The 27,002-nt window shown below is 37.3% G+C and overlaps 1 protein-coding gene across 1 annotated transcript in view; it reads left to right on the top strand.

The window, feature by feature from the left end:
* Positions 1 to 247: 247 nt before the first annotated feature.
* The window catches only part of FRRS1 (ferric chelate reductase 1), a 43,459-nt gene continuing 16,704 nt past the window's right edge, over positions 248 to 27,002 (top strand). Inside the window, exons 1-8 of the mRNA XM_065881125.1 lie at positions 248 to 364; positions 10,161 to 10,356; positions 11,362 to 11,495; positions 12,558 to 12,652; positions 13,833 to 13,980; positions 17,488 to 17,670; positions 23,454 to 23,552; positions 24,703 to 24,850. Coding sequence (XP_065737197.1) covers positions 10,161 to 10,356; positions 11,362 to 11,495; positions 12,558 to 12,652; positions 13,833 to 13,980; positions 17,488 to 17,670; positions 23,454 to 23,552; positions 24,703 to 24,850 — 1,003 coding nt within the window. The 5' untranslated portion in view covers positions 248 to 364. The remainder of the gene's footprint in view (positions 365 to 10,160; positions 10,357 to 11,361; positions 11,496 to 12,557; positions 12,653 to 13,832; positions 13,981 to 17,487; positions 17,671 to 23,453; positions 23,553 to 24,702; positions 24,851 to 27,002) is intronic.

Below are 27,002 nucleotides of genomic sequence, written 5' to 3'. Positions count from 1 at the left end.
TATACATTAATTTGCTAAATTTGGCAACCCTAACCTAAGCACAAACAGGTTCTTTAGTTTGTCTTTACTTAGCATTATATAGAACAGGTTGTATTTTCAAATGGTTTTATAGTAAGACAAGAACTTAATTTTCTCAGTGAAACAATTATTAGTTGGAAAAAAGTGTTCTTTTGTGTAAAATAGAATGGTTAATTCTCAGAAACTGAGTCCTAAGACTAGCACTGGTCTTGCAAATCCAGTTTTCCGTTTCAGTTTGGGAAACGTTCTCTTTTCTTCATGGGTAAACTGGCTCCACCCAGCTGCTGAAATGAGATATAAGTTGTAACAAAACCGGAAGTTGGATAGGCTGCCTTTGCTTCTCGAGGTAAGTGTCTCCTCTTTTCTTTATGTCCGAGCTCTTCGCAAAGCGCTTACAAATTGAATCCAGCTCGGTGACAGTACTGAGAGAGCAGGCGCCTGTGCTGACCCGGGCGGTCGGCGACGCAGGATGGATGCTTTATTAACAAACTGTGTTCTGGAGCTTGCGAGCTTGTGTTGAGCTAATGAGTGCTCACGAACGAGTTAGATTAATGATAAGTCACGTGACTTTGACTACGGAGCTTTAATCCCATGAAAAGGGTGATTGTAAGTAGAGACGTGTCTGGGATCATGAAAAGCATTGACTTTATTCACGCATCAGTGTTTTTATTTTTTGTTTTTAATTTTAAGCAACGGAAACTCCCTTTTTATCTAAAGCTAATGGCGTAATTACCTATATGGAGTTTACTTAGAGCCCTATTTGGCTTTTAAAGTGTCTTTTAATTTAGAAATCTTAGCTCCCCTCACCCCCACCTCTGGTGTGCCTTTAGAATTTCAGAGACTCTCTGGGGTGACTAGGTGTTACCTCTGCCCTTAATTTGTTTACGTCTTGTGCTGCCCTAAGGACAAAGGGGAGTTTTCCGTTTGTAAATGTATTATTAGAAGTATTTCTTTATAAAGCTAAACTTCTTAGTTCAGATATTTTCTTTTTTCTCTGAATTAAAGAAAAAGTAGAAAGATTTGAATGTCTACTTGGATAGTGGAGAAGTGGGAGGCTAAAATTTGGTCTATTGATTTACTGAAAACAACGAGCTAGACTTTTTAAAGGATGGTTTTGTTTGAAGGGATGTGTTCTACTAAGTCTTTTAATAAGCCAGTATGTGGATTCTTTTTGCTGGCTGTACCTTCTGTTTCACAGCTGTCCACTTAGGTAATGTCAGATTCCCTGGAAATCACATTGTAGTACATTGCACTGAGTGCTGTTTTCAAGGTTGTCTGCTAGTCATTGTGAAAGGAAATCAAGGAGTAGGATGCCTTTGCTGCCTTCAGAAATTTGCCTTAAGACAAGTCAACCAGTTGTGGCCGAAAATTTTTTTATTAGCAAAAAACCCAAAGCTTTTGGAGCGTCCCAGAAGAGACTGGTTAAAGTTGGTGGAATTAGGCAAAATTCCAAGGAAGAAAGGATTTTAATGGAAGACCTTTACGGTGGGCACTGTGCTAAATGTTTCATAGATGTTATTTCATTTAATCTTCACATAAATCCCTTGATATTGGTAGCATTGTCTCTAACAAAATGAGAAATTTTAGGCCCAGTGAGATTAAATAATTTGTCCAAGGTCAGTCATTAAGGTGGTACCTGCTGGATTCAAACCTAGGTCTGTGTGATTTCAAAGTCCTTACCACATACTGTCTCATAGGACAGAGTAGTTGATAGCATTTTAAATGGACCTTGAATGACAATAACAGTAAAAGTAATATAGAATGTTTGAAAATAGAAAAAAGAAAAAAATCTGAACACCTTACAATTAATTTAATGTGTTTATTTACAGTCTTTAAATATGCATGTCTTGCAGTGTTTTTTAAATTACAAAGCACTACAGGCTTTAAAAAATATGCAAAATTCAAAGAGGATTAAAAAGAAGAAGTCCACTTCTTTTCCCATATTGAAAACACTTTCCTAGGGGGTAACCACTATTGAGAACGGTTAAAGCATGGTGTTTTTTCTTTTCCCTTTTCTTTTATATGCACTTGGTACATTATGTATCATTTTGTAGTTTGCTTGTTTTCATTCCTCATTGTGACAAGAGCATGTTTCCACCTAAGTACATGCAGATTCACGTCCTAAGCTTTTCTGAAAAGAGTTAACACTCGTAAAGAACTTAAAAGAATGCCTAGCTGTTAGAAAGCAGTCAGGAATTATTAGCTGTTGTTTCGGTCATTGTCTACTCCATTTCATTCTTTTAAATGCGTACATGGTATTTTATTTTTAAATTGTTTTTATTAAAGTATAGTTGATTTACAGTGATGTGTTAAGTTCAGGTGTTACAGCAAAGTGATTCAGATATATACACACACACACACTTACATGCACACATATGTATATGTCTATTCTTTTTCAGATTCTTTTCCCTTATAGGTTATTACAAAATATTGAATATAGTTCTCTGTGCTATATATAGATCCTTGTTGGTTACCTGTAGTAGTGGGTACACAGTATTTTAGAGTCTGGGTATAGCATAGTATATTTTTGTAACCACCTAAATTGTCTTAAACTTTTGCTATTACAAATAATCCTTGCATAATTGTGGGGGTTTTCTTTTTCTTTCTTTCTTTCTTGTTTTTAAATTGAAGTATTGTTGACTTACAATATTATATTAGTTTCAGGTGTACAACATAGTAATTCACATTTTTATAGAATATACTCCATACAAAGTTATTATAAAATGTTGACTGTATTCCCTGTGCTGTTTGTTGTGTGGGGTTTTTTATAGGATAAATTCCTAGAAGTGAAATTCCTCAGTCAAAGATTAAACATATTTTAGTTTAGTAGGAAATTGTCAAATTTCCTCCAAAAATATTGCAGCAATTTACACTCTTCAGTGTATGAGCACACTTATTTCTCTACATGCTTGCTTATATTGGATATTATCAGTCTTTTGCATTTTACATGAAATGATAGGCAATGTACCTTTATTTTTAACATAGTTTAAGTACAGTGTTCAGATATTTTCTGTATCTATTTTTTTTCCCATTTAACATATATCTGTTTTTACATAGGTAGGTATTTGATGGATGGCATAATGGAGGTCCCAGTTAGAAGACAGAACATGGGGAGGAAAAAAAGTGAGGTACTTGTTCCAGAAATAAGTACAAATGGTACATTGTTGATAGAACATGGATTGGGCTGAATGCACATTAAATGCCTAATGCTTTTGTCTTTAACTGAATAATTCCAGGGAAGCTGTTGAAGGTTTTTGGTGAGCGGAGTGATATGATGAGAATTGTGCCTTAGGAAAATGGTCTTGTGGTGTTGCGTAGGATTCGAATGGAGATACAGAAACAGGGAGGCCAATTGAGAGTATTTCATGAATCTGGGTGACAGATAATGAAGGCTTTGTGCTTGAACGTGGTGTCGGAATGGAAAACTGCAGACAGATGTAATAGAGGGAATGGAAGGTAGAAGAGAGAAACAGAAGGGATAGGTAGATGTCCGGAAGGGTGGAGGTCGAATCTGCTGAACTTATTTGGAAATTGGGGTCCCAAAGAGTGTTTGGAGTCAAATCTTGAGAATTTGGGCTTTCAAATCTTTTTTTTTTAAATCAATTAATTTTTGGCTGAGTTGGGTGTTCGCTGATGCACACGGGCTCTCTCTAGCTGCAGCGAGCGGGGGCTCCTCTTTCTTGTGGTGCGCGGGCTTCTTACTGCGGTGACCTCTCCGATTGCAGAGCATGGGCTCTAGGTGCGTGGGCCTCAGTAGTTGTGGCACGTGGGCTCAGTAGCTGTGGCTCATGGGCTCCAGAGCGCAGGCTCAGTAGTTGTGGTGCACGGGCCTAGTTGCTCCGCGGCATGTGGGATATTCCCGGACCAGGGCTTGAACCTGTGTCCCCTGCATTGGCAGGCAGACTCCCAACCACTGCGCCACCAGGAAAGTCCTGGGGTTTCAAATCTTGTTGACTAGAAATGTGTTGATAGGCCACCGTCAAAATAGGAAAGTCAGATTCAAGAACTAGTTTGGAGGAAAAAATAATGAATTTCATTTCAGAAAAATCGAGCTTAATGTCATCCAAACAGAAATCTATGTATAGTTGGAAATTTGAGTTGAAGCATTGTGGAGATGCGGGATGAGGGCAATTGAAAGGCTTGGGAAATATTATTTAGGCGTGATAATTGAAGCTATGGAAGGGATAGCCTGTAGAGAAATGTGGGGGTCAAGGAAAACAGTCTTGGGGATGGATATCTTCATGTAAGGGTCATGAAGAGGGACCAGATTTATAGTATTTTTTATAACGACTGTTTCTAACATTTGACCTTGGACCTAGTTAGGCTATTCTTCACTGCCCTCCAAAGTCCATTCTCACTTTGCTCTTTCTATCTCTACTTCTTTTATTGCTCCCAAACTGTGCTCATTCTGAATCCCTTTTCCTGTGGGATTACTGTGTCAGCTTTTAGTGTCTGATTTGAAGCTGTGGATGACTTAGTGGTTAAAACCTCACAGACTAGACTGGAGATCATACTTTTCACCACTCATTTGCTGTGACTTTGGCAAGAATCTTAATAAGTGCCCTGTTTTACATACTGGGGACAATAATACCCCTCACACCTTCCTGGGTTGTTTTGAGGAATGTGTGCTAAGTCCTTGACATGATGCCTAATATGTTGTGAGCCCTTAGTGCTTCTATCATATTATCCTTTACCTCTCAATTACCATAATCAAATGCAGTTTTTTTCCTGTTCTGTCCCTATGTGATCTTAGGCAGTAGCTTTTTGTTTTTCTTTTTAATAACCTCTGTGAGCTTCAATTTCCATGCAATAAAAATACGTTTTTGTTTTTTCCAGGGATTAGAGTTCATACATGTGAAGCACCTACTATGTTGACTAGAATAGAACAGGCATTCAATAAATAGTAACATCATTTAAATGATATATTAATGGTATTTGCTTTTGTTTCATCTATTAGTTTTGTGCCTTTAGAGAAGGGACCATTCCACTTAGCACCTAATATTGTTTTTAGGACAGGACTATTGTGAGGGCCATGTGGAATGATCCAGATGAAAGAAAGCTCTGTGTGTAATAAGATATTTGCTTCCAATCATTTTTCCAGAGAATGAATAAAGTGGAAAAATTGCTTTCTGATGATGCTGTGATTAGAGGAATCAGAATTATATCAGAGAGCTCCCAATTCCTGTTTCTTCAGTGGTTTCCTCTACCTTTCCTTTTACTTAAACTCTAAATTCTTTTCAGAATTCTTTTCAACCATTTTAGGTTGTCAGACCTGACAGATCTCATTGTTTCACCATTTTTTATGCTCTATGTTTTTTAGAATCTTTACTGAAAATGTCATAACTCCAATTGTTAATTTAAAAAATCATTTTTCTCTGTACTCCCTGCTGTGAAAATGGAGTCTGAAACATTTTTATCTGGGGAAGTGGAAATACTTGACCTGTTTTTCAATTTCCCTATAATTTGAGATCCAGCTATCAAAGTCAATTTAACTCTTGATGTGGAAGTTTTCTATGAATGTAAAGTTAAATTGCTGGAAAGAAGGGGAGCAAATTTTCTGAAATATTTCAGAAGGCCTGAAGAAGTTAAATGCAGATGAAAGAAATATATGGAAACCTCCGTTGTTTAACCACAATAGTGTTCAGAAGAAATTAGCACATACTGGTGATGCAGAAAGTTGCTAGTGATTATAAATAATGGCAATTACCATTTATTGGCAACTTAGTGTTTTTAGGCATTGTACTACTTTTTTTTTTTTTTTTTTCCGGTACGCGGGCGTCTCACTGCTGTGGTCTCTCCCGTTGTGGAACACAGGCTCCAGACGTGCAGGCTCAGCGACCACGGCTCATGGGCCCAGCCGCTCCGCGGCATGTGGGATCTTCCCGGACCGGGGCACGAACCCGTGTTCCCTGCATTGGCAGGCGGACTCTCAACCACTGTGCCACCAGGGAAGCCCAAGTAGGCTAATTTGGATTTCACGTTTGTCACAGCATGCCCCCACTCACATTGTTCATTGTGAAATTTGGATTCTTGCTGTATCTGTTTACTTTCCACATCCTTCTCTCTCCAAGGAGGGAGCAATGATGTGGAGGGAAGAGAATGAGAATGTTGGAGTTAGATTTAGGTTCTAATCCTAAAAGTGTACACGGTTTCGGGTACACTCCCTGGTCTCAGTTTCTTCATCTCTAAAATGATGATAATATCTGCTTGTTGTAAGGATTACATTAGATGTACTATCTACCAGTTTCCCACCAAATGTCTGTTTCTTTTTCTTCTTATTCACACTATGACCCCTTTATTCCCCCTGCCCCCACCCCGTATTAAAATGTAATCCTTTCCTTTCTTATTGTTATAGAAATTTCATTGCTTTCTGTATATCTCTTGTGCTTAGTCTTAACTTTTCTGATTTTATCAACCTCCTTATCCTTCTCTGGTTCTACCTACTTTTCTAAAACTTTCTGCCTAATTCTCTCACTGTACAAGTGAACATCTATTTGTACCTCTAACCACAGTCCATCTAGGTTTCGGTCACAGGCCTACCAGGTTTGCCCCAGATCCTAGATGAAATGCTGAAATTACACATGTGCTGTGTCCCAAAATTAACTTTTAATTCAGCTTGGAATTTCAATTCTATTTTTTAATGGAAGCAATATTATAAATGGTGGTTCTGTCACTAGGCCAAAAGCCCAGAAACTAAAGCATGTTTAACTCATAAGTTAATTGAAAATTTTATACTTATAACAAAGTAAAAGAATATAATGCCATTGCAGTTTTAGTAATAAAATAAAATAAAAACAATATTGAATAAGTAGTTATTTATTTTATACATTGTTTGTAGTATGTACTTGATGGAAATTTTGAATGGAGCATTTAAGTGCTTTAGGGATTGCAGTGTTTGTATATTATGGTTATGATGAAATAAATATTCACATTTTAAGGCAATACAAGAAAAATTTAAACATAATATTTTTTCTCTGCCCCTTTGTGTGTGCACTCCCCCCTCCCTCCCCCCTAGTGTGCACTATGCATCTGTATTATGGGTTAACCAGACTTCCCCAAAGGCAGAAATACCTGCTCAACCATAAAGATCGATTTTTCTTCTGGCACCAGTCATGTAACTCCTTGAAAAATAACATTCCTTTCTCAATCCAGTAAGGGGTTGATTACCCATCACACACCTTGTACATGCAGACATCTTTGGTGAACTTTATGTATGATGCCAATATATTATTTCCCTTAAAGATAGTGATTGGTGTAAAACAAACTGGTCAGGTGACCTGGGGAGATACTGGGCTATACCTAATGGAAGTTCTTAGCTTAAATTCTTACTTATGACCTTATTAATGTTACTAGCTGTATTATTTGTATTCTGCCTATTTTACACGATTATTGTTTCTTGCATTACCAACGTGTGGCTGAACCTCAGATACATTTAGTGATGATTAGGAAACCTGAAACAATTGACCAAATATATAGTACTATAAGATCAATGATTGTAATAGTGTAACTCTAGCTGTGGGAAGAAGCAACAAGAGGGAACCATTTCCTGGACCATAACAGACTAGTAAGACAGATGGTCTGGAGACTTTTGGCTACTGTTAACTGGGTCTAGTTCAGTAATTGCATATTGAGTGGCCTATCAATATCTGGTATTCAGATAATAAAGAATACACTCGTTTTGAAGCTTTATCTTCATGTGAGATGTATGTAGTGTATGGTAAAGGCAGTCGTTATACCTTTTTACTAAGTGCCTGTCTTTCAGGCAAGAAAGAAAACTGTATAAATCTCATCAGGTTTGGTAATATTTCAGTTAGAGAATCAGGATAACCTCTCTTTTAACCTTTTAAACTAATAGGTCTGTCTTTGTCCTGGGATGACAAAATGCAAGTTATGATATCTTTTCTTTTATTTCTCTATATTATACTCATGGTAGAATGTGAATATTAAAAACCTATAAAAATCATACAAAATATTAAAAACCTGCAAAAATCACACAAAATTATACATACCTGTAAAAATCATACAAAATACAAAAATCATACAAGTTTTTCCAGGGCTTGAAGAATGATCTTGTAATATAATAGCTCATATCCACATTCCATAATTTTAGCTTAAATGTTTCCATGTATAACTCTTTATTCCTTTTCATAACTATGCAATCTGTTGGCATAGATTGCCTAATGAATTAATGTATTCATTTGAAAAAGTGTCCTTAAATCATTAACTGGGAAACCATCATTGGCCATTGTTATGAAAATAGAACTTTACCTTGAGTGGTCAGTATCTGACTAAGGACAAAGTAATTGCTGTTGTCTACTTCTCTCGCTGACCTTGTTTGTTATATTTTCCTAATGAATGACAGGTAGTGGTGTCTTTGTCACTTCCCTTTCCCATCTTATACTTCATGCTCTAATAATTCCCAGTATGCTTTTCCACTTTGCTTTATCCTAAAATCGTAATGTTAGTATTGCCCTGAATTTATTCCAGTTCATCTGTTATATTTTGCAAATGAAGAAACTGAGAGCGAGATTAAGTGACCTGATTGATGTTATTCAGCTACTTAATGCATAGCAGAGACTAGAAATAAAGTCTTGTTTCCACTTTCACCTGGCAGGAAGTCAGTGCCAAATAAATATTTGTTAAAGCAAACTAACTCTTCCCACTGTACCATTCTTTGAGTGAGGCACATTTCTGCATTTAATTTTCATAATAACTTGGCCAAGATCACATGGTTAAAATAATTACCTTGATCCTCTCCAGTAAACCTTGTATGGTCCTAAAATCAGGTTTGCCCCTAACGAAAGGACCTGGAAGCCATGTTTGAACAGAAGATTTTCTATTGCTCCATTCCTTAGCAGTTATTTTCTTAAATATTGTTTCCTATAGTAATTAACTATTTTCAGGGTTATGCTTTTCCTCTGAGTCTACAGAGAAATCTTATGCTGCTCTTATGATATAGAATTTTTCAGAAGCTCTTGAATGGTTCATTTGTTCCTTTTGCTTATCTTTAAATAAGAAGAATTCTATCTAGCATCAATGTTTGATGAAAGACAGGGGTATAGAGTTGGACCCAAAGCCATCTACTTGGTAGCTACTGGTGTAATGTGCAGGGCTGGTTAAAGAGTATAGCTCCAGCACAATTTCTGGTGTCTAGCAGGAATTTCTATAGTTTAGCTCTGGTCCAATGTGGGGTTTATAATTTACATGACTATAAAAGGATAATTTGTTCTAGTGATTCTAAGGGTGCTTTTATTTTTGTCTATGACCATGTATAGAAAACGCCCATTTCTGTGGAGAATGAACTGCCTCTTGAGCTCTTCCCATCTGCAGCCTGTCCACCGTGTGGACTTTACTGCCATATAACATGTCCCTGCCCATCTACCTCTAGCCTTGTTAAATACTATGATTTGCAGGTTCTGCATATATGCACAAAGTGAGCTAGACAAGGGTGGGACTGGTTTTCTGTTAGGCAGATGGTAAGAGGCAGATAAACTGGATGAGAGAAGAAAATTGCCTGGGTTAGCAATCATGTTTCTTAATTCAGAAGTATTTGGGCTATAGGTAATAGAAATACTGTCTCTTGCAATTGGTTGTTAGCCTCAGTTTTCAGTGTTGCAAATTAAATTGTCACCATGACTAGTTTAATGGGAAGTTGGGAGAAATCATATCAGAGATTTATTCAGGTGATGATATTTAAATCCAGAAGAAACATTTCTTATTTGTTCTTTAAGCTTTCTAGGATGAAGTGGAGCAAAACCTTTTGCTTTTACTGGATTATTTTATTATTTCCCCATCATGCTAATGAAAGCTAACATTTATTATCTTCCTTGTCAGACCTTTGGCTGTATCTAAATTTTATTAAAACAGTTTTGAAAGGAGGGTTTTCGTTTCCTTATTTTTCAGGTAAGGAATGAGACTAAATGACTTGCTTAAAGTTTCACAGTTGGTAATTGGTAGAGCTGAGATTCAAATCCAGGACAGACTTCACACATCACATTCTTTGTAGTACATGTATTTGAGAATGTGGTTAACTGACTATGAAAGTAAATAGTTGTCTAGAACCTACTATCCTGTGATGTGAAAGCATTTATATTTTAATGAATTACCTTTAAAAAGACTGTGCTTTTAATCTTCTTTTTGAGATGGCAGTTCCTGGATTTACCCTTGGTGCCTTCATACTTCTGTTGCTCGTTAGTTCTGTGGCTAATTATCCCAATGGAAAAGTAACGAAGTCGTGCCATGGAATGATTCCTGAACATGGTCATACTCCACAGTCTGATCCCCCTTGCTACATCTCAGTGAGTCAGATGACATTCAGGCCAGGAGAGAAGATCAAAGGTACTGTGCTGGTATTAACAATTTACATTTTGAATTTCACTTTTTTACTGTAAATTGAATCTTTATTACTGTTGGATTTATACAGTTTCAGTTAATCTGTTCATCTGCTTTTATAAGATACCATGATCTTATACTTCTCATTTTTGTGTTTAACTACTACAGATGACTATATTACTTAAGTAGTATATTTACTATCCATTCAGAATAGGTGTTTTTTTTTTTGGGACACACCACATGGCCTGCGGGCTCTTAGTTCCCCGACCAGCGATGAACCCGGCCCTGGCAGTGAAAGCACCAAATCTAATCACTGGACTGCCAGGGAATTCCCCAGAATAGGTTTGAAAATATGTTTTTGTCATTATTTAATATATCTTAATTAACAGTACTATTTACTCAATAGAAATACATAAAATAAAGCTTATTTTATCTGGCTTAAGATGTTAAACCCTTATCCTTCTTGACATAGTATAATCTCTTGTGTTTCCCTAATTCTGGCAAAAGGTAGGCTGAAACTTAATAGTCTATTAAGGTTGTATCTATAAAAGCATTTTACAAATTCTATTTTCTGCAACTTTAGAAATGCAGAATATTAATAGATACGCTCTAGCAAAAAGGGTATATGGAAAAATAAATTTGGAACACTCTGTTATATATATTTCTTAGAGTTTCATACTGCACAGTAGAATGTTAAAGGGCCTGAGACGTTTGCAGTAAAGACAAAAGTATTTACTTTCAACCAGCATTTTTCAAACTACTTTGGCCCCATGGACCACGCTCTGACCATAACCTACCTTTTCTTCCCTGTGGAATGGCTATTACATCTCATGGAATAATGTCCTGTGGAACACGGTTTAGAATTTCTTTGACTATAGGATGATCTCTACTGTTTTCTCTCCTGGAGTAGCTTTCTATATGTACACCCGATTTGGTGATGTACCTCCTTTAAACAGTGTTTTTTGGGGGATGTTGCTAAACTCTTAACTTATCTTTTTGTTTGTTTCTTAGTTACTTTGTCAGGGCCACTATTTAAAGGCTTTCTCTTAGAAGCACGTGATGAGAATTTGACTGGCCCTCCTATTGGCTCCTTCACATTGATTGACAGTCAAGTGTCACAGCTTCTGACCTGTGAAGATATACAGGTTTGTGCTTAGTTTGAAACTGATTTCTGTCAGTTTCCATGGGTCTTTTCACTACAAGGTGGTGTTTGCAAGATAAACAATGACATTACCCATGCATTGCAGACATCTGAGTACATTCATGTTGATCAGACTTTCCCCCTAATTTTTCTACTGGCAAGATATTTTTATACAACATCCTAGAAAAGGTAGGGTTGCAGCTTGAGGAGTTTATAGCTTTTGATATTTTATATAGTATAGACTCCTATTATATGGAATTTCGAAAGATGTTAATATTGAAGATAGAGTTCTAGAGTGGAACAGAGGTCTAATTTTTGTAATTAATTAATTTAATGAACATTTATTATACCAGGAACTTTCCTGCATGGATTATGGTGATGAACAGGACTTGTTCTTTGAAGAGCTCATAGCCTTACACATAAGTAAAGCATATGGACATATGCTGTATGGCACATAAGTAGAACGTATGGATATAGGACAGACACATAAATGGAATAGTATGATGACTTAGATTAGAACCATACACAGGGTGGGTGAGAAGCATAGCAGAGGTGCTGCACACAGGCTGGAGGGAATTGAGAGAGAGGAGATTATCTCAGCTAGACCTCAAAGAATGCGTAGGAATTTGCCAGGTGAAAGAATGTGGGAAACAAGATTGTTCAAGAGAAAGGAATTACTAAAATATAATATTGCATATTTGGAGGCAGGAATTTTTTCTTTTGATGAATCTTCTGCATTCTGTTTGCATCTATTAATAAAAAAATAAACTTACAGTATAAATGAAATAATGAGCAGGCTTTATATAACATCAACACACTCAGTATTCATAACTCTCTTCAGTTCTTAAATTTCTGCTGACGCTAATTTGTTCATAGAGCCGGCTGCTAATTTGGTGTCAATCAATCAACATGTATTTATTGAGCACCTGAGTCCCTGTTCTAAATAAAAGTCTTTACCACAATGCCAAGGTCATGCAATGGTAAATTACTTTGCAAAATGGCTGTAGTTCCAGCTATGTTGAGCTATTGAGTGTCTGAATGGTAGTTCTTTTCCATTTTATTTCAGGGATCAGCTGTGAGTCACACAAGTCCATCCAATAAAGCAGAAATTGAAGTCTATTGGAATGCTCCAAGCAGTGCCCCAAACCACATAAAGTTTCTGTGAGTAGAAGAGTTTACAACTCTGTAACTAGTATAATTGAAATAATGATAGTCTGTATCTTTTTTTATACCTATTTTATACCTATTGGACATTCACCTGTATGGCAGCGGTGTGGTGTGATAATGTAGTAAACTTACTGATGTAAGTGGCTGTTTTGCTTTTTTGTTTGTTTTTTTTTCAGCATATATACTGAGCACTTAGCACAGGACCAAGGACCTAATAGACACTTAATAGACATCTGTTGAGTGAATGAAGTGTTGTAGTGCCTTCACACTAATAAGAGCCATCAATTAATACTTGAGTCTATATGGTATATGGACTAATACTTTTTTATAGATTTGTTCCTGTATTAGTATGAGAATATGAAAAGAAGCAGTCCTGAAATTTGGATGACTTTTTTTTTGCAGTGTCACAACTTGCAGATTAGACTGTCAAAAAAGTAAGATCAAAAAAAAAAAAAAAAAAAAAAAGTAAGATCATGTGTGCTCCTCAGAATTATGAAATTCAGTAGAATTAGAATAGTACTTCTCTCTTAATCTTACATGCAAGGGGGAAATGGAATGTCCTAAAGCCATACAATGATTCCTGAGTGGTGTTATAGACATATTTTAAAGGGAGAATTGCTTTCCTGGCCTGGCACTATTTTCTAAATTGATTTGTGGCAACCCTGCATTGAGTGGGTCTGTGGGCACCATTTTTCCAACAGCATTTGCTCACCTTGTGTCTCTGTGCCACAGTTTGGTAATTGCTGTAATATTTCAAACTTTTTATCATTATTATATTTGTTATGGTGATCTGTGATCAGTGATCTTTGATGTTACTACTGTAATTTGCTGAAGGCTCAGATGATGGTTAGTAGTTTTTAGCAATAATGTATTTTAAAATTAAGGTATATTCATTGTTTTGTTTTTAGATATAGTGTTATTGCACACTTAATAGACTACAGTATAGTGTAAACATAACTTTTATATGCACTGGGAAACCCCCAAATTCTGTTACTCACTTTATTGTGATATTCGCTTTATTGTGGTGGTCTGGAACCGAACCTGCAATATCTCCAAGGTATACCTGTATTAAGTGGTATGTCCCTAGTTCATTACTTTTTTTTTTTCGATTTGATTATGGTGGGCCACAATCATGGTTCTGTCTAATCTCACTCTCGCTGGTACTGCATTTCAGAGCCACAGTTGTTGAGAAGTACAATATCTACTGGGTGAAGATTCCTGGTCCTGTAATTTCACAACCAAACGTCCTTCCTTTTACAACACCTAAAGCTACAATAGCACCTATGCCAACATTACCTCCAGTCTCCCATTTAACGAAATCAGTAAGTAACATTTTTATGGTTTCACCAAATGCAATCTAAAGGAACAGCTTCCTTAGAAATTGTGGTTCTGTGCTTGGCAACATGTGTAGAGAAGTAGCTGTCCTGGGTTGTGGTAGCAAGTTTTTGAATTCCCTTCAGGAAATCAGGAGGAAGTCTTCATTGTAACATTATGATTTATAGGTTAGAATAAGAGGAGTGTAAGACCCTGCATGGTCAAAGTGTGGTTATGACATTCACATGTAGTCTATACTAGCAGTGGATATGTTTTCATTTGAAAGTAAATCTGAAGCAGCAGCTTTCTTCCATTCTTTTTTTTTTTAGAAAACCAAAAAAACACAGCCAAATATCACACACGGAGAGGGAACTTAAAGCTTAAGCTAAATTTAGACAAGATTTGGAGGAGAATCTTGAAATGGTGATATAACTCTTCAATCTTATTTGATTAAGGCCAATGAGTACTGGAGAATTCTGTGTGTTGAACCACAGAAACTCTTTTGCAAGCTTATCAGCTAGAATTCCATTTAAGCCCTCTGATTCAAAAGAATTACTGTTAAAAAAACATACCTTAGCAAGGGTGATGCGTATTAGAAACATTAGAAAGGTTTTACTGAAAGCAATTCTGATAAATTATACTTATCAATTCAGAAGTAAATATAATGAAAAATGTCTTAAAGTAGGTTATTACAGTTGCAAGAACAAATTTGGGCCTGAATCCTGATTTGTCTAATTTCTGTTTGACTTTGGAAAAATTACTTAATTCCTAAAGTCTCAGTCTTTTCACCTGTAAAATGAGAAATAATATCTAGCTCTTACATAGTATTACTATGAGAACTAATTTCTAATGGCTTTGTACTTAGTAGATATTCAGTAAATATTAGTTCATTTTTTTCTCTTCCTTCCCTTTCTTGTCTTTTTTTTTTTTTTTTTTTTTTTGCGGTACGCGGGCCTCTCACCGTCGTGGCCTCTCCCGTTGCGGAGCACAGGCTCCGGACGCGCGGGCTCAGCGGCCATGGCCCACGGGCCAGGCGCTCCGCGGCATGTGGGATCTTCCCGGACCAGGGCACGAACCCGTGTCCCCTGCATCGGCAGGCGGACTCTCAACCACTGCGCCACCAGGGAAGCCATATAACTCTTTGTTTCTCTTGTACTCCAATACAGTGTCTCATTTTGTTTTCCTTCTTTTCTACATTATGCAATATATGATGAGCCATTTGATTACATTATTATGAACTTTTGTTTGACCAAACAATTCGATCTATTATTTGCGTTAGTTCTCAGTTTATTTAGTGTTAATGTTTATTTATTTAAAAGCTGCTTTAGGCGAGTCCACAGTCAGTTTGGACCTGAGCTTCCCAGTAGGAATCTGTTGACAGGATTATTATCTTTCCATAAATTCATATAAAAGGCTTTAGTGCTTGTTGGAGCTTTTGATTGTATCTCTGCACCAAGGTTATAATCTCTAATTATAGAGAGGTTCATTCAGAGTCACAGGATGATGGCATTTGTAGAGAACTAGGAGAGACCTCAGGGTCACTGCTGCATAGTTAAAGGTAAAGAGACCCTGAGAGAATAAGTTCTTTAGCAAACGTGATGGAGTAAAGGGGAGAGCAGAGATCAAAACCCATGGTTCCTAGCTCCTCGTGGCTTGTTCTCTCCACTCGACTAGGATTTCTCTTTAAGTTCCTGTGAAATAAATAAGGAAAAAAATAAAACAGCTTCTGCCTGGTTTCTGTTAATATTTGGCCTTTGACCCCAGTTCCTGATACAGAGCTGTTAAATCCCTTGGAATTTCCTGGATGATGGGAGCATCTTTTGTTCTAATGAGGTGACTCTTGGTGGGCTCCCATATGGGGGCTGGTCACCAAAAAGACCAAGCCATGATTAGAAGCTTGCAGCTTTCAGGCCCCCTCCCCCCATTCTCCAGAAAAGGGAGAGAGGCTGATTGAGCTAAACATCCATCATGTCCACGTGATGGAGCCTCCATAATGAGTCCAGAAATATGGGTTTCAGAGAGCTCCTGGGTTCCTGACCACGTGGAGGTGCTGGGAAGGTGGTGCCTCAGAAGTTCTGTGCCCCTTCCTACATACCTTGCTTTACGCACCTCTTCCATCTTGCTGTTCCTGGGTTGTTATCTTTTTATCAATGTAATAAACTGGTAATCTACTAAGTAAACTATTTTCCTGAGTTCTGTGAGCCATCTTAGTAAATTATCCAACTTGAGGATTAGGTGCTGGAAACCTCCAATTTATGGCCGACCATTCAGAAGTACAGGTGACAACCTGGGACTTGTGGTTGGCATCTGTGATTGGCATCTGAAGTGGGTGCAGGCTTGTGGGACTGAGCCCTTCACTTGTGGGATCTGACACTAACTTCAGGTAGATAGTGTCAGAACAGAATTGAATTGTAGGACACACAGCTGATGTCTCCAAAGAATTGCAGAATTGCTTAGTGTGGGAAATAGCCGCACCCACTTGGTGGCCAGAAGTATTGGTAGAGTAGAAGAAGAAATGAGAGTTTTTCTGTACAGTTCCCATTGAATCTAGTTACTTAAAGTAATGTTTAGCTCTCTTCTGAAATGTCGTGTCACAGCTCATTCTAACACAAGATAACTGCTTGTTTGCTCTGTCAGATTGTAGAGCTGACATTTTTCAATACTCTTTCTTATTTGCCACACCAAGAAGCTCTGAATTAAATCATTGTAGGTTATTTTTGTTTCTCCCCCACTAAATTGTTCTTACTATTATTTGGAGTGGTGGTATATATAGGAGTAAACTTTTTTTTTTTTTTTTTTTTTTGCGGTACGCGGGCCTCTCACTATCGTGGCCTCTCCTGTTGCGGAGCACAGGCTCCGGACGCGCTGGCTCAGCGGCCATGGCTCACGGGCCCAGTCGCTCCGCGGCATGTGGGATCTTCCTGGACCGGGGCACCAACCCCTGCCCCCTGTATCGGCAGGCGGACTCTCAACCACTGTGCCACCAGGGAAGCCCAGGAGTAACCATTTTTTTTTACATTATCTTAATGTCAAATTTGAACCTGAATTCTAGAAGCAGAGTCCAGGATCTAAATATAAAACTTGCTAAGGGTTGGTTTGTTTGCTTTTAAAAATTTCATCTCTGAAAACTAGAGGACACCCTTTAGGCAAGAATGTCAATGTGGATGTAAATATTCCCTAAGAAATTCTCAAAATTTACCAGAAACTTTGCTCCAGAACATAATTAACATGAAGTATTTTGTGTATTCAAGAGATTTTAATACTCATGCATAATTACAGTACAATTAATGTTGTGTCTTCTAAAGTTTAATTAAAATTAATTAAGTTTAAAAGTTCACAGCCTAACTACTGCTTTGATAATTTCTAATTTGGGATGTGTCTTTGTTCCCTTGTTTGAATCCTTATTATGAAAACGTATCCTTATTAAAACCCATACTTCAAAGTAGTAGCTCTTCTGTCATTGGAAATGAACTGCCTGTTTGATAATTGACTTTTTCCCCCTGTCATTTTTCTAGTTCAATGCTTCAGATTGTGGGAACAAGAAGTTCTGTATTAGGAGTCCTTTGAACTGTGACCCGGAGAAAGAGCTTGCCTGTGTCTTCTTGTCCTTCACACGAGATGCCAAGTCAGTGATGGTTGAAATGAGCGGTCCCAGTAAAGGCTATTTATCCTTTGCATTTTCTCACGACCAATGGATGGTTTGTACCTTTCACTTACATAAGTGGTAATGCAATGAGAGTCACTGGGGTGAGCTCTCATCAATAGCAGTTTAGCTGTTTGTTCCAGAGTCAAATTATCATACTTAAGGGAGGAATGGAAAGGGAGGGCAGAGAAACGAACTTAGATTCTAAGTTTAAGCAGCTTTGAGTTGGGCAATTACATACCTCTAAGAACAAGGCTGTCCTGAGGAAAGTTAGGACATTAGGAAAGTTAGTTGTATTTTCAGTGGATTTGCCACTTTATCTGTCTGTCTATCTCTGTGATAAACAGGAAGTGCAGTTAAGAAAAAGTTGCTCTGCATACAATCTCATGTTGTTTGTGATGTTTTTCAACTCCCAGTTTTCTCAAGTGGCCAGCAACGACAGCATGGGGTGCTCATCTTCTTGCCCCCCACCATCGGCACATTTCCCAAACAGGAAATTAAACCTGGCATGTCCAGGCATAAATGGATCCTTTACCAGGTCTACAGAAGGCAGCATTTATTTTCACCTGATTCTCCCTCACCTTGGGTAGTGCAGAATGGATTAAAAGATTCTGTAGGTGGCAGCCTTGTGCTGTGGTGTGGAAGAGCAGAGTTCTGCATTAGCGTTCTGATTTCCCAGGGAGAGGGAAGAAGGGTGTAAAGGCCAGGACATGTGACAGTCCCGTTCCAGCGGAGCTGGCTGTGGAGGGGGATGACTACAAATGGAGAAGGCTTTTTACTGCCACATTAGCAAATGCAAGGAGTCTTTTCCTGAGAGTTTTCTTCCTGTCAGGTTTTAAACTTAACATCACTTTTTAAGGAAATCATTATTTCAATAAAAGAGAAAAGGAACTCTGAGAATCTGTGATAGAAGAACAAATATTTTCCTTCAAAGTGCACTCTAATCATGGTGGTCCTTGTGACGCTGGCTGCAAATATTGCAGGGAGCCAGGTGTAACTTTTTTAGGGGGATGTCATTGTAATATACGATATGACCTGTATATTTTACTATATAGTTCCAGAATGCGCTCATTATCTTTTTTCATTCAATGAAGGGTATACCTTAAACCTATGAGATAGAAGACATGTCATCGACTTCTAAAAAGAGCATATAAATTATGACTCTTTCCTTTTTAAAGTTGATTTTATGGGAAATTTTATACTTGTTCAAATGATGTTGCAATTGTTCAAAACATTTTGCCCATTTCCGTTTTGTAATTACCATCAGACCTACAGCATATCCTTTTGGGTATTCTCAATTCTGGCAAAAATGAACCTTATGCCTGAGGTGCATAAGGGGGCTGGGTTAAAAATAAAATATGACTGTAAAGCAATAAGGAAAGTTGGTGGCTTGTTGTGTGAATGGAACTGGCTCTGAAGGAAACTCTGAAGATGAATCCAACAAGGGTTAACAATGGTAGCCTTGTTGGAATAAGTGTGTAGCTTCATTATGGCGCATGTCTAAGGTAGGGTACACATTTAGATAGGTGTTCTAGTCACTTCATTAAAAATATTCTAGTCACTTTGTAGCCAAACTTCATGCAAAAGTATCCTAACACATTTCCTTTTCCGGTCACATAAAATCTGTCAGCCAGAGGAAAAGACAGTATTGTTGCAGTGAGTGTTGTGATGGGGCGCCTGCAAGTAGACCAGTTATTTCTAAGTTGTAGGCATAGATGACACAAAAACCTTTATCTCTAATTCGAGATATATTTATCTTACTTAGAAATCTTATGTTTCTAGTATAGTACTCATCAACAGTGTTTATAAAAAAGACTTAATTATGCAGGTGCAGTTGATTTACAGAGAAACCCTATTTGATGATTAAAATCATCTGTACACCTGTTTGCCTAAATTGGGGGGAAAATAAATCATCGTCAAAAATATTTTTGAAGTGGTTGTTTCTATTTTTGATTATTTAAAAAATCTTAGGATATTTTTATGACCTGCTATTTCTTATCAGTATGTAATGTAAATTTAAATACTGAAGGTATCTGATGTTATGAATACTGACTAGATAAATTAAAAGCTAGATACTGACTAGATACTGACTAGATAAAAGCTAAATACTGACTAGATAAATTTAGCTAGAAAAAGCTAAATTATAGCTTCTTCAGTTTGGTTTATAAATTAATGATAGCAGTTGTTTTGGTATTAGAGCTCATCGCTAAAATTGGTGAAAGTACAACTATCCATATTTTTGCTAACAGTGACTTGCTAATATCTGAATTTTAACTGAAATTCAAAGTACACACCTCTTCCTCATCTCAGAAATTTTGCTATATGAGATAGAGTATTCAAGTATATACACTATATTAGCTTCCGTTCTCTGCGTTCCCCTGCCCAGTGTCGTCTTATTCTATACATAATTTCTCAACACTCAAATTCCACAACGTTCCCAATCCTGACCTCTCTTGTGTGTGTCCAGATTGGAATTTCCAGCTGCTGGGTGGTCTCTTCCAGCTGAGTACTCTGGACAACACAGACCATCATCTGTAAAACTGAATTTATTATCTACCCTCCTGCTGTCCTTTTGTGTTTCCCATTCTTGATGATCAAGAACAATAGTAAAAAAAGCGACTACTATTATCGATTTCTTTCTTCTTTTCAGATACTGTCTGGGGCAACTTAGGGACTATCTCATTCATTGCTGCCACCAACTTCTCTGGTGTTCAAGGAAACTTCGTTTGTGATTTAGATTCTTCTTTTTTATTTACCTTTCAGGTGCTTCTTTCTCTCATGCACCCCAACTTTTTGTTTTGAAAAGCCTTAAACCTACATGAAAGTTGAGAGACACCAGTAAGCCCTTCACCTACATTTGTTGTTTTTTCTCTCTCTCTCTCTCTCTGTGTGTATGTGTAGATTGACTTATTCACTGTATATTAACACACATTTCTTTTCCCTGAACTATTTGAAAATTAAGTTGCAGATATCATGACATTTTAAGTCTAGTTTGCAGCATGTGTTTCCTAAGAAGGATATTCTCCTACAATTATCTATAAGATCACTATCACAATATATAATGATTTTATGCAATAGAGCCTATATTCAAATTTCCCCAATTATCCCAGTAAAGTCATATGTATATGTATATTTTAAAAATTTCTGATACAGACTAATCAGTTATCACTCAATGCATTTTATTGGTATATCTCTTTAATCTCCTTCACTTTAGAACTGTTACCCTACCTTTTTTCTTTTAGGCCAGTTGTTTTGTAGAGTGTCCCACAATTTTTACAATAGACTCAGGTTAATATGGTTTTTGACCACATTTAAGTTAATCTCAATCCTAGCCCCAAAAGCCTTTAGTAGGTAAGGTGAAACTTTAGTAGTTACAGGAAAATGTTTTTTTCTTTAGCATAGTTTCAAAACTCTTCAAAGTCCATTTCTGGCCGTACCCTGTATATGTTTTAGCTCACAAAACTACCTGTTTCCTAAAGTTTCCCTATATTTTTTATATTTCTGTATCTTTGGTCCTAGAAGTTCCTCAGTTTGAAAAACTTTTCTCTTAATCGCAGCTCTACCTTATCCACATATATTTTTTATTCTCTAAGGCCTAGTTAATGCTATCTTTTCTGATAAGCCTTTTCAATCCTTTGGCCCTACCTAATTTGCCTTTCCATAGTACTGTGTTTAAATCTCTGTTTTATCACATTTCATGTACTATTTTAACTGTCTCCTCTATTAAAACATAGTCTTTGATTGTAAGAACTATGTCGTCATCTTTATTTCCTCCACATGATATTTTCTCATAGAGTGCATTCTAAATGCTGGAATGAGAGGAACAAACGGGGGTAAGAGGTTCTGTCCAATTCAGGGATTTGGTTGAAGCTCCTCATGTGTGTCCTTCCATGCTCCAAATCTGGGGTTTCTACAGCTGCCTGGAGCCTAAGGTTGTCATAGCACCTTATCTTACCCTCATTGTAGAGTAGTGAGAATTCAGAGTTTCCTCTTCTCCATCCCTGTCATCCTCTCCAGTATTTGGGAGGTCTGCCTTAATGACTCAGTCGACTTCTTATCATCAGTTTGCTTCAAAATCAACCATTCTGTTATATTAAATTTTGTTTTAAATAACAAGAAAATTCCTATACCTCATTGATACTAAACATTCTAGAAAACACACATTGTTTGTTTAAATCAGAGATCAGCCAACTTTTTCTGCAGAGGTCCAGATAGCACCCACTTGGGAATTTGTGGGCCATATGGTCTCTGTTGCAGCTACTCAGTTCTGGTGTGATAGCTCTAAAGCAGCTGTAGATTATCCGTAAATTGGTGGCTGTATTCCAATAAAACTTTATTTATAAACACTGAAATTTGGATTTAATATATTTTTACTTGTCATGAAATATTATCCTTTTATTTAAAAAAAAACACATTTAGATATGTAAGCGCCATCCTCAGCCTGTGGCCTGTACAAAAACAGGCATCAGGCTGAAGTTGGTCTGTGAGCTGTAGTGTGTAGAGGTTTAAATTATGACGACTACAAGTTTCTTATCTTGAGTTGCACTAATTCTGATTTGAATATAAGATGTGTAACGGTATAATTTCTTTGCTAAGGTTATGTACTTGAGAGTTAAAATGGAACTTTTAAAAATAAATTTAAAACGTGTTAGAATATCATATTGGTATTCATAGCAAAATTTAAATCATAACTGGTTAGTCCTGGATCTTGTTTAAGGAGTTTAGTGACTAAAGCACATAAAAGACCTTGTTAGATAGTTTATGGAGAGCAGTTTAGAATAGATGAAAGAACCAAAACTATACGCAAGAATTTAAAATCCAGATTATTCTTTTGTACCGTGACTTAAATGTGCTTTAAAGATGCAGCCTGCCCTCCGATAGTCACTTTAAATAAGATTTAATTTTTAGAGCTAAGGAATGTTGGAGATTAAAGGATAGATAAAAATTAGACTGACAAAGAATGCCCCCTTGAGCTCAGATACTGTGGTCTCAATATGCAGTAGTAAATCTATTAAGTGTGTACAATATTAGCAATATTTGATTATAGTGTCTTACATCTTAAAAGTTACCCCCCCAAATCCAATAGAATGCAGTGCACTTACAGTTATGAAAATTGTAGGTCACATTTATTTACAAATAAATATCCAGAGCAATGTTTATGAAAAGTTCAGTGAAAAAGGTAACAAAACTTTATATTTTCCCATTTGGGGAGAAAAATAGGTTATAAATACAAATAGGTTTGGATGAATATATACAAATGCATTAACAGTGGTGTTGAATTGATGATGGGTTATGGGCATATAACCATGTTATATGTCTATTTTAATACACTGAAATTTTATTGCTTTTGCATGATAACAATCATTTTTAATTAATATATCAGACAGCCAATTCTTTAGAATTTGTGGTATCGTTTTAAGATTGAGTCAGTAAATTATGTTTTAAAAGCATCAAATACTATTTGATAACATTAGGGACTTTTATTTTTTTGGATGCGTCGGGTCCTCATTGTGGCTTGAAGGCTTCTCTCTGTAGTTGCAGCGTGTGGGCTTCTCTCTAGTTATGGCATGAGGGTTTTCTTTCTCCAGTTGTGGCGTGCGGGCTCCAGAGCACGTGGACTCTCTCGTTGAGGCGTACAAGCTCAGTAGTTGTGACGCGCGGGCTTAGTTGCCCTGTGGCATGTGAGATCTTAGTTCCCTGACGAGGGATTGAACCCACATCCCCTGCATTGGAAGCCGGATTCTTTACCACTGGACCACCAGGGAAGCCCCAGGGACGTTTCTTTTTTAAAGAAATGAAATTCCCTTGAACTTTTTCTCACTTGCAGTTGTTTTTCAGGGTGATGATGATGCTTATCTGTGTATTCTTGAAGATCAGACTGTGCACATACAACCTTCCCATCTGACAGGGCGAAGTCACCCTGTAATGGACTCCAGGGTAGGTGTGAAAATTCTGAGAATCTCCATCTGGCCGGTCCACCTTCTGGCTCTATGGCTGACAGTGGTATGGCTATGCTGCAAGATAGCTTCCAAACCTGCAGTTAGCAGCAGAGACCAAGCAGGGGCCTGGCAGCAGGGTTCCTCTCTTACTATAATCTGGGAGAAGCCTTTCTGCGTTTTATTTTTAACATATATATATGTAAATTGTGTATATTTAAGGTGTACAACATGATGTTTTGATATCCTTCTACATAGTGAAATGATTACTAGAGTCAAGCTAATAAATGTATCCATTGCCTCACATAGTTACTTTTTCTTTGTGATAAGAGCACGTGAAATCTACTCTCTTAGCAAATTTCCAGTATATGGTACAGTATTAACTACAGATACTGTGCCCTTTTTCTATGCTTTAGAAAGCATAAGAAAAGTTTCTCTTTGAGGAAAAGATGAATTCTTGCTTGTGTTACTTAAATCCTTTTATTAATGCATCTTACAAAAAATATTTTATGGTTTATTAAGAGGGTCATCAGCCCCTTTTCAAAAACGTACAGACAGATTTTTAAGAGGCTTATGTAAGTGACACAGAATTTCTTGATTGGTGAGAAAGAGGTACACATATGGTAGGTACTGGTTCAGTGCCTTGGGCAAATGTCTTAAGTGCCCATTGTTATGGCCTATTTCTGGTAGAGAAGTGTCATTTTCACATGGCAACTGACAAGCAAATGAGCTCTGATGGAGCAGTAGCTATCATCTAATGACATGTTTTGTTCTCTGCATAGCTTTCTCATGGGGTTGGAACTTCTCCCCAGTTGCATGTTGCATTTTGGCCACTAGAGTATTACTTGCTAAGTGTTTCTTCAGTGTTGTTGATTGTATATTGGTGGCCAGATGAAGTTAGTACATCTGCCAAAGTTTCTAGCCTAGGTAGTAAAAATACTATCTTTGCCAAGTGGGATAAAGACAAATAAACTGGGAGAATATGTTTCTTGTACTCTTCAAAGAGGAACTGGGAAAACAATGACGCTGCAGACAAAACATGAACAGGGGAACTTAGGGAAAGGAAATTGAACAGGTCAGGATTTTGATCATATCTTATTTTTAGCAAATCTTTGGAAAGTGCTGAGAAGACCCATTGTATGTGTTTGCAGGATCCTCTTGAGGATATGGCTTGGAGGTTGGCAGATGGTGTTATGCAGTGTTCTTTCAGAAGAAACATTACCTTTCCTGGGGTTAAGAATAGATTTGATCTAAATGCAAGCTACTACATATTTCTAGCAGATGGTGCAGCTGATCATGGTAAGTATATTGATAAAAAACTACCTTTTAAAGTTTTTTTTCGCTCACTTTATTCCTTTCCCTCTTTTTTGGGGGAGACTATGGTAATTGCTCTTTTTTAAGATATACATTTGTGGGTAAAGAGTTATTAAACCCTCTTCCATTTTTGCCTGGCAATTTGACTTTGGTTGACTGTCTAGCTTTGTTCCCCTGGAAACTAGGTAAAGGTAGTGTTTACTGGGTTATAAGGCAATCTGCTTAGGATAAAAGTGATTTCTGGCTGGTAGACTGCATTTGGACCAGGAGTAAATACCTAGGAAGAAGCCATGTCTTTGGGCTTCCCTGAGTGCAGTGACATTGGCAGATCCTTTGCAGGGATGCTAGAAGCAGGACTTCGGGATTATTGCAGAAGATATCGGCTCTTGTGGATGTCCTATCCAGTATGAATCTCATTGCCTTGGACCTGAGCTTTCTCCAGGGAGGTAGAGAGGGGTAAAGAGAATAGCTCCTGGACAGCTGAGTGAGCTTCCACAGGACCTCCCTTTGAAAAAGAATGCCTCATGGTGCCCTGCAGGTGTGCTGTGTTTCCTGTCCCACGTCCTTCTCAATCAGTCTGATGCCAAGTGTAGCCTAAGGTAGTTTTATGAGTTTGAATGTTTAGTTTATACTTAAGACTGCCCTGGTAGGTACTGCAACACATATTAATAAGAATAATTAGATTTTGTTTAAGATCTTGGCTAATGATATTCTGAAGAACTGCAGGAAATGCCAAGGTAGTGTAATATTTATTGACTCATCTCCCTGGAGATAATACTACCCCCAAACTTTGAGCATATGGCCTACTTTGAAAATGGTGAAAAGCTGAGCATATAGAATGGAAGGATGAGGGTGAGGTAAAAGAGGAGCAGGAACAGAAATGTGGTACAGGCAGAATTGTGAAAAGCCTTGCGTATTCTATCATGTGGTTTATTTTTTTATTTTTTATTTTTTTTGCTGGACGCGGACCTCTCACTGTTGTGGCCTCTCCCGTTGCGGAGCACAGGCTCCGGACGCGCAGGCTCAGCGGCCACGGCTCACGGGCCCAGCCGCTCCACGGCATGTAGGATCTTCCCGAACCTGGGCACGAACCCGTGTCCCCTGCATTGGCAGGTGGACTCTCAACCACTGCACCACCAGGGAAGCCCAATCATGTGGTTTATTTTTAATTGAAGTATAGTTGATTTACAATGTTGTGTTAGTTTCTGGTGTATAGCAAAGTGATTCAGATATATATATATATATATATATATATATATATATATATATACTTTTTCAGATTCTTTTCCATTATAGTTTGTTACAAGATATTGAATATAGGTCCCTGTGCTATGCTGTAGGACCTTGTTGTTTATCTATTTTATATATAGTAGTTTATATTCTCTCATGTGGTTTAAATTTTGTACTATAAGTAAAGTATGGATTCAAAAGGTTTTAAAGCAGGACAAAATATCAGCTCAGCGTTAGAGAAAATTTAGGAATATTTGCAGCTTTAGTTGTGGATGATATGTTTGGTTATCTTAGTCAAATCATGTATTCTTACTTGCACCAGCAACAGCAAATGTAGCTGGAAATAATTTCCTGGTTAAATGATAATAATGAACAAAAATTACTTAGTACTTAATGAGTGCCAGTTGCTGGCTCAGCACTATCATTAAGGTTTTCATTTTTATCTTCATAGAAACCTAAATAAGATAAGTACTATTATTAACCTTATTTTGTCTGGCAGGAAACAGGCTTAGAGAGGTTAAGTCATTTGCCCAGACAAGTAAATGGTAGAGTTGGAATTTGAACCTGAACTCTTTGACCTCAGAGCCCAAGTGTTTCACTTTCTAACATGGGAAATGTGGGAAATGAATTTTTAAGGAGAAGGTCAAATATTTGCATTTTTAAACAAATACTTCTAAAGTGCAGGTTATTGTCTTATTGTTATTATTGCAGCTGTCACTTATTGTATATGACATATATCTCATTTATTTCTCACAGAGGCTTTGTAAATAGATATTATGTTGCCCATTGTAGAGATAAGAGAACTGGAGCCTAGAGTGGTGAAGTAACTTGTTCAAAATCAAACAAGTAGCAGAGTCAGGAATTAAACCCAACTCTGTTGCAATTACAGGAGTTGTGCCCTTTTCAT

Source organism: Phocoena phocoena, chromosome 1 (genome assembly GCF_963924675.1).
Source record: "Phocoena phocoena chromosome 1, mPhoPho1.1, whole genome shotgun sequence".
Taxonomy (NCBI): domain Eukaryota; kingdom Metazoa; phylum Chordata; class Mammalia; order Artiodactyla; family Phocoenidae; genus Phocoena; species Phocoena phocoena.
Note: the sequence above shows the minus strand (reverse complement) of the source record. Positions and strands in the feature narration are given on the sequence as shown.